The sequence below is a fragment of the Triticum aestivum genome, chromosome 3D (assembly GCF_018294505.1).
Source record: "Triticum aestivum cultivar Chinese Spring chromosome 3D, IWGSC CS RefSeq v2.1, whole genome shotgun sequence".
Classification (NCBI taxonomy): Eukaryota; Viridiplantae; Streptophyta; class Magnoliopsida; order Poales; family Poaceae; genus Triticum; species Triticum aestivum.
The window spans coordinates 521,266,705-521,282,884 of record NC_057802.1 but is presented as its reverse complement, the minus strand read 5'-3'; the positions used below and the strand labels follow the sequence as shown (position 1 = coordinate 521,282,884).

At 48.9% G+C, this 16,180-nt stretch overlaps 1 protein-coding gene and 3 pseudogenes across 1 annotated transcript; all 4 read left to right on the top strand.

Annotated features, from left to right (window-relative positions):
- The first annotated feature begins 9,852 nt into the window (after window positions 1–9,852).
- On the top strand, window positions 9,853–10,861 carry LOC123075188 (peroxidase 2). The gene has a single exon (XM_044497851.1). The coding sequence runs from the start codon at window positions 9,890–9,892 to the stop codon at window positions 10,859–10,861; it is 972 nt and encodes a 323-aa protein (XP_044353786.1). The 5' UTR covers window positions 9,853–9,889.
- Window positions 10,862–11,456: 595 nt separating this feature from the next.
- Window positions 11,457–12,533, top strand: LOC123076444 (peroxidase 15-like; annotated as a pseudogene).
- Window positions 12,534–13,052: 519 nt separating this feature from the next.
- On the top strand, window positions 13,053–14,130 carry LOC123076443 (peroxidase 15-like; annotated as a pseudogene).
- A 519-nt stretch (window positions 14,131–14,649) lies between these two features.
- Window positions 14,650–15,654, top strand: LOC123076442 (peroxidase 15-like; annotated as a pseudogene).
- Window positions 15,655–16,180: the final 526 nt, after the last annotated feature.

Below are 16,180 nucleotides of genomic sequence, written 5' to 3'. Positions count from 1 at the left end.
TGTTGCTTGCATATTAATGACAGCAAAATCATGATAGGAGTAGTTTCTGTAAAATCAGGAGTAGTTTCAGTAAAATCGCGATAGGCCATACAAGTAAAATCGTGTGGAATTTTCCTTAAATTAAAATTAGAATCATGTGGACCTGCTGTTTAGTTTTAATTAAAAATAGGAGTAGGAGTAGTTCTTGGAGTAGGAGTAGTTCTTACAATAGTGCAACAATATGAGACCTAAATCAAATGAAACTGGATTATCTTCCGGTTCCCTCTCTTCTCTTCTCTCTCTCTCTCTCTCTCTTCCAGTGCCCTCTCCTCTTCTCTCTTAATTAAACAAAAATGATCACACAAATGATGTACTCCACACAAAATTAAATGAAACTTTTCAAACAAAAATGATCATATGTATGGAGTAAAATCCAGTCCATAGAAGCCTTTTGCAAACATATGGAGTAATTTCACATGGGGTTTCCGAAAATGATCATACAAATGATGCACTCCACACAAGTCTCTTCTCAAGGAGTTACATATACTCCACACAAGCCACATCTCTAGGGTTACGCATACTCCACACAAACAAGGAGTTACACATACTCCACACAAATAATCACAAGCATCTTAACAAGCAACTCGACAAGCATCTCAACAAGCAACTCCTCAAGCATCTCAACAAGCATCTCGATAGGCATCTCAACAAGCAACTCCTCAAGCATCTCAACTAGCATCTCGACAAGCAACTCAACAAGCAACTCCTCAAGCATCTCAACAAGCAACTCCTCAAGCATCTCAACAAGCAACTCCTCAAGCATCTCAACAAGCATCTCGACAAGCATCTCAACAAGCAACTCCTCAAGCATCTCGACAAGCATCTCAACAAGCAACTCTCTCCATTATCCCAAGATTGTGCAGGGTATTTGCATATACCTCTGGAGGGCATGTAAGTCTTGGAGGTAGCATCCCAAGGTTCTCTAGCCTTTCCTTGTTCGCATGGGGTATTTTATACCCATTGCCCCCTGCATGGTTCAAGATTTCAACCATGCAAGCTTGTGGAGATAGGAAAACTCTGTTCAGCTTGTAAACCTCATAGTTTTCAAATTCATCTAGCACACCCTTGATAAGATCTTGAAGCGTTCTAGGGCTTAGACAATCTGTTAGAGATTGCAACGAGTTGAAGAACCCAAGGTCAAGGCCATTCAGATCAGGGCTATTGGCAGAGTAAACCTCATAATTTCTTCATGAGATACCAAAATTTTCTCCTAGAGTAGTGGCATGTTGTAAGAAATCAAAACCTTGCTTCCTGAGATCAAAACCAATACATGAACTCATGGTTATTGGTGGCCTTTTCTCCCCAGGTTAATTACATGTCGTCTATCCGTCGTCATCTCAATAATTTGAACAAATTCTGATGGAGTATTCACTCGAATCATTGGCAGCAATTATCTCTTGAATTACTCTTGTCTTGAATTATTGGCAACAAATATTTCTTTGAATTACTCTTGTTTATGATCATCAAATTGTTTACTCATATGAGCAAGTCTTAGTTTATGATCATCTGATTGCTTATGATCATCAAATTGATGCAGAGCGGGTACTGGGCGAGGAGATGAACCTAGGCCAGCAGCTCCTGTGCAGCGGCGAGTACTTCAGCGGCAGCAGCTCCTGTGTGCGGTGAGTGCTTCAGCGGCAGCAGCTCCCCTGGGCGCGTGCGGGCACCAGCTCGCCTTCACCAGCAGCCGGCAGCAGAGCAGCAGCTCGACTCCACCAGCGGACAGCAGCACAGCACCAGCTCGCCTCCACGAGCAGGCGGCAGCAGAGCATCACCTGGGCGCGCGCGGTCCAGGAGGAGCCCCAGGACGGCGTGGGTGGAGGTGGAGGCGGGGGCCGAGGCGGAGGTGGAGGGCGGGGACGGAGGCGGGGGCGGAGGCGGAGGTGGAGGGCGGGGCCGGAGGCGGAGGTGGAGGGCAGGGGCGGTGGCGGAGGTGGAAGACGATCCAGCGACCTGATTCAAAATTTAAACTAAGGGTATAAATGTCCATTTGCCCATTTTCACCTGGTCGGAACATTTGCCCCAGCGACCTACATTTCGGTACAGAGGGAGTATATTATTAACATCTTAACAAACGAACTACCACTTCGGGATAATTTCTAAAAGAGGTCAAAGTCAACCATCGTGTCTAACAAGTCGTTCCTGCCGTCGTTCCTTATTGTGAATAACACGTGTGCCAACCCTCAATCCCTTTCCTGTGAGGAACTACTCCCAAACGACCTCACTAAAGGATATGTGCCCGTCTTTCTCCGTCTTGTACTCAACGATGTTGATGGGTCCTTCTCCAAGGCGTACTCCAGCAGGGCCTATCCTTAGGATGTTTAAAACATAAATCACCTTCACAGGACAATGGTATCCGAGCCCACCAGGATTCAAGTCCTGGTGCTCGCATTATTCTGGATTTATTTCTGGATTTCCGGCGATGCGCGGTTAATGGAAGGAGACGTTCCTATTGACTACGAGACGCCTGCGATGACTTCGTCAATCTCAAGATGATGTGCCCGCTCAGTCTTTTGAAAGTGCTCTTATAGGGGTAGGGTGTGCTTGTGTGTGTTTATAGGGATGAATGTACACGCGTATATATGAGCCCCTGCGTCTGTAGTGTATTCTAAAAGAAGGTAATTTCTAAGATCCCCTAAATTAAAAGCAAAAAGAGCACACTAGCACAAAATATTAGGCATCGCCATATAGTGCACACAAAAAAGAATACTAAAAACACATCATGACGTGTGTGACAATGTTTGTCTTAGTCAAACGGTGCACAAAAGGTACCCATCTAGTCCTAGTGGGTGAGAGGGGTTACCAGAGATATTGTTGGTCTCATCCTTAGTAAGTATCTTCATTTTTTGAGAGAAATATGCAGAATATAATGAATCATCCTCAGAAGGGGCACTGATATAGACTATCCTTAATCTGGGGACTTCTTACAAGAAAAAGCATATATACTCTCTCGATGAGCTCATTCTTTGAAATGAACTTCTCGCATACACAGCGGCATATGACTATATGAGGGTCCTTTCCTGTTCTTTATGACCTTGAACTTTGAATGACCGCTCCGTGTCATCTTTAAAGAGCACAATGTCACCTGTTGCATCATTGAATTCCATCCTAAGAGCATCTTCAGCCGCGCCCCCAGAACGGCCTCCCAAGGTGATTTTTTTGCGCCGGCGCCGAAAAAACCGCCCAGTCGCGCCCCCAGGAGCCCGCTTTTCGTCGGCTTGGGCCGAAATCAGCGCCGGCACACCCAGGCCGAACCCGACGCGCCGGGGGCGCTCAGGGGCGCCGGGGCGAGTGTTTTGGCACAAAACAGCCGCGGGCCCGCCGAGTCAGCGAGACAGCCGCTTCGTCGACCTCAACGCCTCGGTTCCCGCGGGAATCAATGTGAAGGCTGCCGCGCCGGTCGCCCTCCATTGATGCCTCACGGGCGGCGCAGTGAAGACGCCGCCGACGCGCGTCCCGCCCGCATGCCGCCCCTCGGCCACCCCGCTTCGGCTATAAAAGCCACCCCTCCCTGCTGGTGAGCGCCACAGCCTCCCCCTCTACCTCTAGTGAAAGCCTTTTCCCCGCCGGCGAACTCTCCCACCACTCCCCTGCCCGCCGACGAGCGAAACCATGGCGGAGAGATACCCAGGCGACGGCGCAGCGGCGAACGGCTTCGGCCGCCGACACCTCCAGGAGCCGGAGGTGCGCTTTCTGTACGAGGCCGAGTACCCGGCGCCCCCCCGACATGCGCGTGCCTGGCTCGTGGAGACTGAGCGCCGACGGCGTCCCGGTGCCGCCGGTGCCCGAAGGGGCGGCACGGCGGGCGGAGATCGCCCGCGTCCGCTCCTCGTTAACGGAGGAGCAGCGGAACGAGCCGAGGTACGCGCCCGACAGCGAAACGCTGTACTTCCAGCGCCGCCGCGAGGAGCAGATCGCCTCCGTCAACGGCATCATCCCCCGCGGCCGCCTCAACTCCGAAGGACGGCGCGAGTGGTGGGGTGTCCCCGGCCGCACATTCGACGCCGTCCTCGACCACATCGAGACCGGCAATGTGCCGCGGCTGGAGTACCCGACGCGACCCTCCTTCTCTCGCCGCCGCAGCAGTTCGTGGATGCCGCGATGAATGGAGCCGGGGTCGTCCTCATCGTCGGGCTCCGGCTCGCCGGCCCTCCGCCCCGTCAAGCCCGAGCCGGAGGAGACACCGCTCGGGCGTCGTGCTCGCAGCGGCGCCCTCGTCATCAACGTGCCCTCGCCTGCGACGGCACCGACGAGGCGCTCCCTCCGCCTGGTCCGGCCGAAGCCCGAGCCGGACATGCTCCCCGTGAAGCCGGAGCACGCCGACATGGTGGCCCCCGACGACGAGTCCGCCCTCAAATGGGCGAGGGAGGACTACGTCCGCGAGCAGGTGCGCCGCCAGCGTCGGGCGTACCTGGAGACCCAGGCCCGTAGCCGCGCCGAGCAGCGTCGCCGCGTCGCCGTGGAGGGCGGCGTTATCATCATCGACAGCGACGACGAGGGCGAGGCCGGGCCGTCAAGCGCTGTCGGCGACCCCGATGAGGGATGCAACAGGGGCGCCGCAGGTGAGGCGCGCGGCGACGACGACGACGTCGGCGGCAACTACACCCGCTTCTACAGGCTTCTCGGCATGTAGACGGTGGCGGCGGCGACGGTGGCGGCAGTAGTAGGTTTTTTAGTTCGTTTTTAAGTTAGTCCATGCATGTTTTTAAGTTTTTTTACAAATTTCGTCGAAAATTGGCCGAGTTCATGCAAAAGTCGTTGAGTTTGCAAAAAAATTGAAACGAACTTCGCCGAACCCGCAGCGACCGAGGGCGCGTGACTCGGAGTGAACCGAACCACAGGGGGCGATCTAGCGCCGGCTCGCCCCCAGGCCGCTCCTTTTCGGCGCCCTGGGGGGCCGAACGGCTGGAGATGCTCTAACGTTGCATGGGATACACTATACAACAATAGAGAAAATGCAGTAAATAATTAATGGTAAAGAAACTAAAAGAAATTTTGTTACCACTGATTTCTTGGATCCCTCCTCCGAGTAGAGCCAAAAGTCACTCCACATAACAAGCTGTTTGTGCAGCCAGATTTGCAGATTCGGCGCATCATCCTATTACGCGCATGACTCATTTTATCCCAACAAACATTATCAAAAATCATCATTCGCATCTGTCTTAGAATGACATAATTCCTAAGTTTTTGCCTCTATACAATCATTATCACAAACACCAATCAAGAAAAGCTCAAACATGACTTTGCTAGTGCACCCCTATAGTAAATATTTGACATACTAGTTTATCAGATTAACATTTGAGAACATCTCAGCTCATCACCAAAGCGAAGAGGCTGGCGGCTTAAAAGTGTTAAAAATCAACGGGAAAAATCAGCATGAGCTTTGCTGAAAATTGAACAAATTGAGTGCCAGAAAATTGATGAAACTGACATTAATCAATGTTTCACCAAAACATCGGCACTCATTCTTGAATCCCTGTAAATTTTAAAAAATGGAAGAATTTTGAATACATATGTTATTTAATCAGAAGGGGTCAATTAAGGTAATAATATACGTACTTTGCTAAACGAACTAATACATACATGAGCAGACACAAACCTGATTTGTATATAACAGAAACATTTCTGTGAACCCTAAACTCAACTTGTAACAAAAATGTCCCTGCAAGCTTTCGACCCTAACCCTCGCCAAGACTTATGCATCGACGACCCCAAATCTAAAGGTGAGGAAATTAAACATCGGCCTTCAGGGTTCCAAAAGTAAAATGTGTGAACATCTAATGTGATAAACGAACACGTGTAGTGCCCATGAACGGGGTGGCGAGCAAGGACCCAACGACCGCGGTGGCAGGCGACTTCTTCTTCGTTAGCATGGGTAGGTCTGGGAGGGACGGTGAGCAACCGCTATGGGCCTGGACACGCTACCCCTGACGGCGGCGCGGTTCGTGCATCTAGAAAGATAAAGGTTGATGAGCGAGGGGATAGGGCAGGGTGGCTTACGTAGCGACGACGCATTCGATGATGGGCGCGGGCTTTGGAGGCAACGACGCGGTCCGGTGGCTAGGCATTTGATGGGAAATGTTCAAGAACCGCGAAGGGTTATGCACACCCAGATTTAGTAGGGGCAGGCGGCCTCAAGGGCCTGCTAGTCATGCATATTAACAATGGTGGGCAATCTAGGGTGCCCCGAGAGCAAATATTTCCTACTCCCTCCGTTCCTAAATATTTGTCTTTCTAAAGATTTCAACAAGTGACTACATATGAAGCAAAATTAATGAATCTACACTCTAAAATGTGTCTACGTACATATGTATGTTGTAGTCCATTTGAATTTCTAGAAAGACAAATATTTGGGAACAGAGGGAGTACATTTGTAGTAATCTTAGGTTTTTTTTAGTTTTGGGATAAATTTTGGTTCCCATTTATTTGTGGGGTTTAAAGTAACTTCTTACTACCTGTCATGCCCAAATTTGGGACTATATTGGCCTTGTTTGTTATTTTAAAGCATTAAAATAATTTGTAGCCACTAAAATGAGCAAAATGCTCTTCTATTTGAAAAGAGATGCAAATGAGCTCTGAAAGAACGAGACTCGGCATGGTTTCATTATATGATCTCTATATAGTGTGATAAAAAACTAAGAGGGAAAAACTTAAGGCACTTTGTGTACAAAGTGAACACTCTCAAACGAAGTATCAGAGTTGCCACAGAGAACTCAATGTATTTACATCATTTCATGTTTAAACTTTTTCTATGTTTAATATGCATTCTTAAAAGTCTCTTGATAAAATTGGGGACTATTCTGGTTTGATTAACTATTTTTAAAATATTAATTGATTTTCTGACCATTGAATTGGAAAACACTCTTTGCTTCAAAATAATATATAAACGATCTCAAGAAAGGATGAAACTTGTTATGATGTCATCATATGACCCTCATAGGGTGTAGTAAAAATGTGAGAGTCTTAGGGCATCTCCAACGACAACCCGTAAATTTCCTCCCGCATCCGCCCACGGGTAGGGTGGACCAGTCCGCGGACACAGATGCGGGGGCGGCCATCGAACGCTTCCCGCATACATTAGGACAACAATTCGAACTAACCAGGCAAAATCCGTTCAAACATGGTCGGATTTCATATAAACATGTTGGATTTCATTACATTTCGGACACACTTCAACTAAAAGCGGTGCTCCTCCAGCTCTGGAGGTATAATTAATTTACGTGATCTATGATTGTCGGCGCCCTTTCCCCGTTCCGGCCATGAGCCCTGAGAACTGAAGCTTCGCCTCCAGTTCTGCCTCGACGCTCTCAAGCTACGGGAGGTGAAGTTGTCCGCCTCCACATCGCCACCAAGCGGCTAACCGGCTGACAATGCCGAGCCCACCAAGCTTACCTTCAACGGGAGGGGAGGAGCGGTGGCCTTCTTGGGACCCAAGCAGCGGCGACCTACAGTGCTCTACTCTTCCTCGTGGACGGTGGTATCCGTGGACGTGTCTGCTTCATGGTCGGGGCGGCGGGGCACGGCGTTGGCGGAGCCAGCCATATCCTCCGCCTCTTCGTCGGTCTTTCCCCATACCTCGTCCGCCGCCTCGCCGAACTCCTTGTAGGTGGTCTCCAGTTCCTTTTGATGCTAGAAGTACCACCAGTGGGCGAGGCAGATCTCTGGGCGGAGTGGTAGGACTCAAGCAGTGCTGCCTGCTCCGTGAGGTTCGTGTCCGGCGCGATGGCCCTAGCGGCGGCGAGTTGCTCCCCGGACTGCTGGTGCTCTTGGAGGAGCTGGGGGTCGTAGGCGACGTCGGCCTGCACCTCCCGGCATTGCTCGTCCCGCACCATGTCCATGTAATGGGCACATGCCTCGACGATGGTGGCGTGGACGAGGAGCATGGCACCGGCTTGTCACCGCCTGATTTCTTCATTGGAATCGTCCTTCGGCTGTGTGCCGATCATCTAGCCGGCAGCTCCTTCTGCTTCGCCGTCAGCCCGTCGAAGAGAGCATTGGAGCACGACGAAGCAATGGTGGGAGTGGTGCAGAGAGGAGAAAGGTATCGGAGGCGGATGGCAGCGGCTATGACCGAGGCATTAGTTTGTATAGCAATTGTGGGCGATAGAGGGACGGACGGGTGGTGTCGTTGTAGCCGCCTCGGCAACCGCGTGTCATTAATGTGGGCGGTAGATGGATGGACAGATGGCCGTCATGCCGTTTGAACGCAGAAAAGTTGCCTGCACCAGGAAGAGGTGCAGATGGTGTTGTCTCGGCCGGCGTGCCGCCTCGATGCTGACGCTAGTGAGAGGTTGTGTCTGATCTGGCCGGGCACGAATGCGGCACTGACGCTCTGCAGCGGCGCTGGACGTTCTGGGTGGGAAGCGCATGCAGTCGAGGGATGTGATTTGGGTGGGCCAGGGTGGTCAGACGCGGGCGTGGCAGCGGTCCGGACGCCCGCAAAGCCCCCCTCCCCCCCACACACACACGTTTGTCTCCGTTTTCCGGGAGAGAACACGTGTGGACCACTCGGCAGACAATTACAGGCCCGTGTTGGATAACAGAACACATCCGGACAATGCGGTCCGGACGTATGTGGACGTTTTGAGGATCGGTGTTGGAGATGCCCTTACGGCAAAAAGTTGATGCACCTTGTGTACAAACTGAACACTTTGAGATTAAATATGAGGGTTACGAACAGGAGCCTTGGACTTCATAGAGAACTCAATTTTTTTACATCACTTCACATTCAAACTTTTTCTGTTTTTATTATACATAGTGAAAAGTCTCATGATCAAATTGGGTGCTATTCTGGGTTGATTTGCTATTCTTAAAGCATTAATTGATTTTCTAACCATTAAAAAGAAAAAGACACTCCTTGGTTCAAAATAAGATGCAATTGATCTTAGAAAAGGATAAAACTTGGCATGGTCTCATAATATGACCCCGATAGGATGTGGTAAAAATTTGAGAGTATTACGAGAAAAACCGAATGCACTTCGTGTACAAACCGAACACTCTCTGACGGAGTATCAGGGTTTCAAACGGTAAGTGTGGAATTGATATAGAACTCAGTTTTTTTTACATCATTTACTCTTCAAACTATTTTTATATTTAACACACACCACTCAAAATCAAAGGAGACTTTCCACAGGAATAATTAGTCACAAAATGCGCACATGCTTCCTTTTCCCACCCTCTACAAAATCTTAAAAGGCTTTCCGCGGAATGGCTAGTAGTATTCTAAACCAAAAGCGTTGCTTGTTGAAGACTTCCCGTGTATACAAATAGAAGCAAAAGGTCTCTCATTGTATAAAGAAAATAAAGAAATGGGAGAAGGATAGAAGAAATGTAAGGATTACACGGTGTGGATAATCCGGTCTTAGTCTATCGGCCCATTCCTGGCAAGTGGCAACTACATACAAAGTCGTCGACATATCACATGTTGAATAAGGAAAATTAAACTTTATCCAGGGCAAATCAGATATAATAAGTTCTTATATTATAGAACGGAGGGAGTACAACACAATATTTCGTATATTTCGTGAGAAGGACCTCTTCTCTTAGATCAGAACGACCTCTTCCAATTTGTTGGCGCTAATCATATACAGTAGTAAAATAATATGAGCAGCCTCGTGCAGCAAAGGAAAGCTGCGGTAGGCCATAGGCGACGTACGGCAGCGTTAATACTCAAGTTGACAACGGCATGTGGAACATGTCAAACACGCTTCCACGAAATCCTACCAAGAAGTTCAACATCAAGCAAAATGGCGAGACTATATATAGCTTCCATACCGTTCTGGTTTCCGTCACATCCATCGCTGCGATATTTCCTTCATTCCCTTCTAGCAGCTAGCTTGCAAATTAATCCATGGCTGCTTCCTCTTGCTTCCCGTTAGCTGCTCGCTGCAGCCTCTTCCTCACGGCAGCGCTGGTCCTAGCACTGAGCCCTGGAGCCCACGGTCATGCAGGTGCCGATGCGGGTGCCGGGTTAAGCTCGTCCTTCTACGACGACTCGTGCCCCGGTGCGGGCGACATTGTCCGGCGCGTCATCCAGAAAGCCCGCGTCGCCGACGCGCGCATCCCAGCCAGCCTCATCCGCCTTCACTTCCACGATTGCTTTGTTCAGGGCTGTGATGGCTCGCTTTTGTTGGACAACGACCTCCCGGCGATCATGACCGAGAAGGAGGTCCCTGCCAACGATAGGTCAGCACGCGGGTTCAAGGTGGTTGACGACATCAAGCGTGCGCTGGAGAATGCATGCCCCGGCATCGTGTCCTGCGCCGACATCCTTGCCCTCGCCTCCGAGATCTCCGTCGAGCTAGCTGGAGGGCCGCGCTGGAGTGTGCCGCTGGGCCGCCGAGATGGCACGACCACCAACATCGAGAGCGCCAACAATCTCCCGAGCCCTTTCGACTCTCTCGAGATGCTCCAGGAGAAGTTCAAAAACTTGGGGCTCGACGACACTGACCTTGTCGCCCTCCAAGGAGCACACACCTTTGGGCGGGCGCAATGCCAGTTCACGCAGCGGAACTGCAGTGCCGGGCAAGATGAGGAGACACTCGTGAATCTTGACACAGTCACCCCTGACGTCTTCGACAACAAGTACTACGGCAACCTCTTGCGTGGCCGCGCCCCTCTCCCTTCGGACCAGGTAATGTTGTCTGATCCCGTTGCCGCCGCGACCACCGCACGGATCGTTCGCAGGTTCTCCGGAAGCCAGAAGGACTTCTTCAAGAATTTCGCGGCCTCGATGGTCAAAATGGGGAACATAAGCCCGTTGACCGGAAGGGCCGGGGAGATTAGGAACAACTGTAGGAGGGTGAACAGAAAACCCTATTGACGAATGAGATTGATGTTATGAGTTGTGAACTCGTTGTCTTTGTGTAAATCATTCTTTTAATTCATTCCAACTGTAAAGTGTTCCCTTATTATTTTTTTTGGATACAAATGTAAATGTTCAGCATGTGATTTTGCAAAACAATATTTGCATATCAAATGACTTGTCTTCGATAAACATATTCATATCACTTTACCACTGCTACAAAATGGCATTTCATGGGACTATATATCTATGTCTTTTGAAGTTTATGACATTGCCTTAACAAAACTTTCATAGTTTTATATCTATTTGGAATAACCTATTAACAAATTGACAGGAAGGAGGCAAGTTTTTGTGTCTCCGATTTCAAGATTTTCTGGAGTTTGAAATATAAATGAAAATTACATTAATGAATAACGTTGGAGACAACACACCTGCCAAAGGAGGACCCTAGAGGAGCCACGTGGGCCCACACCCCCTCCTTCTGGCCCGTGGTGTGTGTGCATAGGCCCGTGCACCACCTCCCTACCGTCCTTCTAAATGTGTAGTAGTCCACATGGCTGCTTCCTTTTGCATGTCATGAACTTTACTACACTTACGAGCAACTTTTCATGGAATGGAAGTTACGGGATGAGTTGGCAAGGCATGATTGAGACACCAGGGAAGAAGGCCCCACCCTGCAAATGGGGGGGGGGAGATTAACGTGGAGTTATTTCTGTGAGTTGCTTTTCGTAGATAGTTTCCGTAAGTGTAGGATTTTGGTCATGGTGATATTCGTGCTAGGTTGAGCTCATTCTTCTATGATGGCTGGTGCCCTAGTGTGTGTGACATTGTCGATGCATTATCCAGACACCTGCCTCACCGACGCACGCATCCCAACCAGCCTCATCTGTCTCCACTTCCAAGAATACTTTGCCAAGGGCTTTGATGGCTCGCTTTGGCTGGACAAAGACCTCCTGATGATCGATATTGAAAAATAGGTCCATGTCAATGACAGGTCGACGTGTGGGTTTGAGGTGGACGATATCACCAATGGCACGCTAGAGAATGCATTCCCCTGGCATTGTGTCTTGCGCCAACATCCAAGCCGTGGTTGCCCTGATATCCATCGAGCTAGCTGGAGGGCCACGCTGGAGTCTGCCGCTGGGCCAACAACGAGAGCGCCAACAATCTCACGAGCCCCTTCGACTCTCTACAGATGCTCCAAGAGAAGTTCAAAAACTTGGGCCTCGACGACACTGACCATGTCGATCTCCAAGGAGCACACACCTTTGGGCGGGCGCAATGCCAGTTCACGCAGCGGAACTGCAGTGCCGGGCAAGATGAGGAGACACTCGTGAATCTTGACATAGACAACCCTAATGTATTCGACAACAAGTACTACGGCAGCCTCTTGCGTGGCCGCGCCCCTCTCCCTTCGGACCAGGTGATGTTGTCTGATCCCGTTGCCGCCACGACCACCGCACGGATCGTTCGCAGGTTCTCCGGAAGCCAGAAGGACTTCTTCAAGAATTTCGCGGCCTCGATGGTCAAAATGGGGAACATAAGCCCGCTGACCGGAAGGGCCGGGGAGATTAGGAACAACTGTCGGAGGGTGAACAGAAAACCCTATTGATGAATGAGATTGATGTTATGAGTTGTGAACTCGTTGTCTTTGTGTAAATCATTCTTTTCATTCATTCCAACTGTAAAGTGTTCCCTTATTATTATTTTTTGGATACAAATGTAAATGTTCAGCATGTGATTGTTGCAAAAAAATATTTGCATATCAAATGACTTGTCTTCGATAAACATATTCATATCACTTTACCACTGCTACAAAATGGCATTTCATGGGACTATATATCTATGTCTTTTGAAGTTTATGACATTGCCTTAACAAAACTTTCATAGTTTTATATCTATTTGGAATAACCTATTAACAAATTGACAGGAAGGAGGCAAGTTTTTGTGTCTCCGATTTCAAGATTTTCTGGAGTTTGAAATATAAATGAAAATTACATTAATGAATAACGTTGGAGACAACACACCTGCCAAAGGAGGACCCTAGAGGAGCCACGTGGGCCCACACCCCCTCCTTCTGGCCCGTGGTGTGTGTGCATAGGCCCGTGCACCACCTCCCTACCGTCCTTCTAAATGTGTAGTAGTCCACATGGCTGCTTCCTTTTGCATGTCATGAACTTTACTACACTTACGAGCAACTTTTCATGGAATGGAAGTTACGGGATGAGTTGGCAAGGCATGATTGAGACACCAGGGGAGAAGGCCCCACCCTGCAAATGGGGGGGGGGGAGATTAACGTGGAGTTATTTCTGTGAGTTGCTTTTCGTAGATAGTTTCCGTAAGTGTAGGATTTTGGTCATGGTGATATTCGTGCTAGGTTGAGCTCATTCTTCTATGATGGCTGGTGCCCTAGTGTGTGTGACATTGTCGATGCATTATCCAGACACCTGCCTCACCGACGCACGCATCCCAACCAGCCTCATCTGTCTCCACTTCCAAGAATACTTTGCCAAGGGCTTTGATGGCTCGCTTTGGCTGGACAAAGACCTCCTGATGATCGATATTGAAAAATAGGTCCATGTCAATGACAGGTCGACGTGTGGGTTTGAGGTGGACGATATCACCAATGGCACGCTAGAGAATGCATTCCCCTGGCATTGTGTCTTGCGCCAACATCCAAGCCGTGGTTGCCCTGATATCCATCGAGCTAGCTGGAGGGCCACGCTGGAGTCTGCCGCTGGGCCAACAACGAGAGCGCCAACAATCTCACGAGCCCCTTCGACTCTCTACAGATGCTCCAAGAGAAGTTCAAAAACTTGGGCCTCGACGACACTGACCATGTCGATCTCCAAGGAGCACACACCTTTGGGCGGGCGCAATGCCAGTTCACGCAGCGGAACTGCAGTGCCGGGCAAGATGAGGAGACACTCGTGAATCTTGACATAGACAACCCTAATGTATTCGACAACAAGTACTACGGCAGCCTCTTGCGTGGCCGCGCCCCTCTCCCTTCGGACCAGGTGATGTTGTCTGATCCCGTTGCCGCCACGACCACCGCACGGATCGTTCGCAGGTTCTCCGGAAGCCAGAAGGACTTCTTCAAGAATTTCGCGGCCTCGATGGTCAAAATGGGGAACATAAGCCCGCTGACCGGAAGGGCCGGGGAGATTAGGAACAACTGTCGGAGGGTGAACAGAAAACCCTATTGATGAATGAGATTGATGTTATGAGTTGTGAACTCGTTGTCTTTGTGTAAATCATTCTTTTCATTCATTCCAACTGTAAAGTGTTCCCTTATTATTATTTTTTGGATACAAATGTAAATGTTCAGCATGTGATTGTTGCAAAAAAATATTTGCATATCAAATGACTTGTCTTCGATAAACATATTCATATCACTTTACCACTGCTACAAAATGGCATTTCATGGGACTATATATCTATGTCTTTTGAAGTTTATGACATTGCCTTAACAAAACTTTCATAGTTTTATATCTATTTGGAATAACCTATTAACAAATTGACAGGAAGGAGGCAAGTTTTTGTGTCTCCGATTTCAAGATTTTCTGGAGTTTGAAATATAAATGAAAATTACATTAATGAATAACGTTGGAGACAACACACCTGCCAAAGGAGGACCCTAGAGGAGCCACGTGGGCCCACACCCCCTCCTTCTGGCCCGTGGTGTGTGTGCATAGGCCCGTGCACCACCTCCCTACCGTCCTTCTAAATGTGTAGTAGTCCACATGGCTGCTTCCTTTTGCATGTCATGAACTTTACTACACTTACGAGCAACTTTTCATGGAATGGAAGTTACGGGATGAGTTGGCAAGGCATGATTGAGACACCAGGGGAGAAGGCCCCACCCTGCAAATGGGGGGGGGGGGAGATTAACGTGGAGTTATTTCTGTGAGTTGCTTTTCGTAGATAGTTTCCGTAAGTGTAGGATTTTGGTCATGGTGATATTCGTGCTAGGTTGAGCTCATTCTTCTATGATGGCTGGTGCCCTAGTGTGTGTGACATTGTCGATGCATTATCCAGACACCTGCCTCACCGACGCACGCATCCCAACCAGCCTCATCTGTCTCCACTTCCAAGAATACTTTGCCAAGGGCTTTGATGGCTCGCTTTGGCTGGACAAAGACCTCCTGATGATCGATATTGAAAAATAGGTCCATGTCAATGACAGGTCGACGTGTGGGTTTGAGGTGGACGATATCACCAATGGCACGCTAGAGAATGCATTCCCCTGGCATTGTGTCTTGCGCCAACATCCAAGCCGTGGTTGCCCTGATATCCATCGAGCTAGCTGGAGGGCCACGCCGGAGTCTGCCGCTGGGCCAACATCGAGAGCGCCAACAATCTCACGAGCCCCTTCAACTCTCTACAGATGCTCCAAGAGAAGTTCAAAAACTTGGGCCTCGACGACACTGACCATGTCGATCTCCAAGGAGCAAACACCTTTGGGTGGGTACAATGCCAGTTGACGCAGCGGAATTGCAGCGCCAGGCAGGACAAGGAGACACTGGTGATTCTCGACACAGACAACCCTAATGTATTCGACAACAAGTACTACGGCAGCCTCTTGCGTGGCCGCGCCCCTCTCCCTTTGGACCAGGTATTGTTGTCCGATCCGGCCCGTCGTCGCCGCGACCACCGTGTCGATCGTTCACAGGTTCTCCAGTAGCCAGAAGGACTTCTTCAAGAATTCCGCGGCCTCGATGGTCAAAATGGGAAACATAAGCCCGTTGACTGGAAGGGCTGGGGAGATTAGGAACAACTGTTGGAGGGTGAACAGAAAACCATATTGAGGAATGAGATTGATGTCGTTATGAGTTGTGAAATAGTTGTCCTTGTGTAAATCATTCATTTAATTCATTCTAACTGTGAAGTGTTCCTTATTATTTTCTTTGGAAACAAATGTAAATGTTCTTTTTTTCTTCACTACACGTGATTGTCTCGCGAACCCATTTTTTTCATACTAGATGACTTGTTTTCAATATACATATTCATATCACTCTACCGTCATTCAATCTAATCTTGTGTAAGATCAGTGCTACAGAATGACTGTTATGGAACTTACCTATTTTTTTTAAGTTTTCATGTCATTAACTTACCGAAACATGCATAGTTTTATATCTATTTGCAATAACGTATTTACAAAGTCAAAAAGCATGCACAATTTTATGTCTCTGATTTCAGGAGTTTTCGGACTCCGAAAAATAAAAGAAACATATGTTAAAGAATAATATTGGGTACAAGACACGGACCCAAAAAGGCCATTAATGACGAGTGTTGCCATGGAGGGAGCCCGCCACTGCGAATATGTCAGCAGTG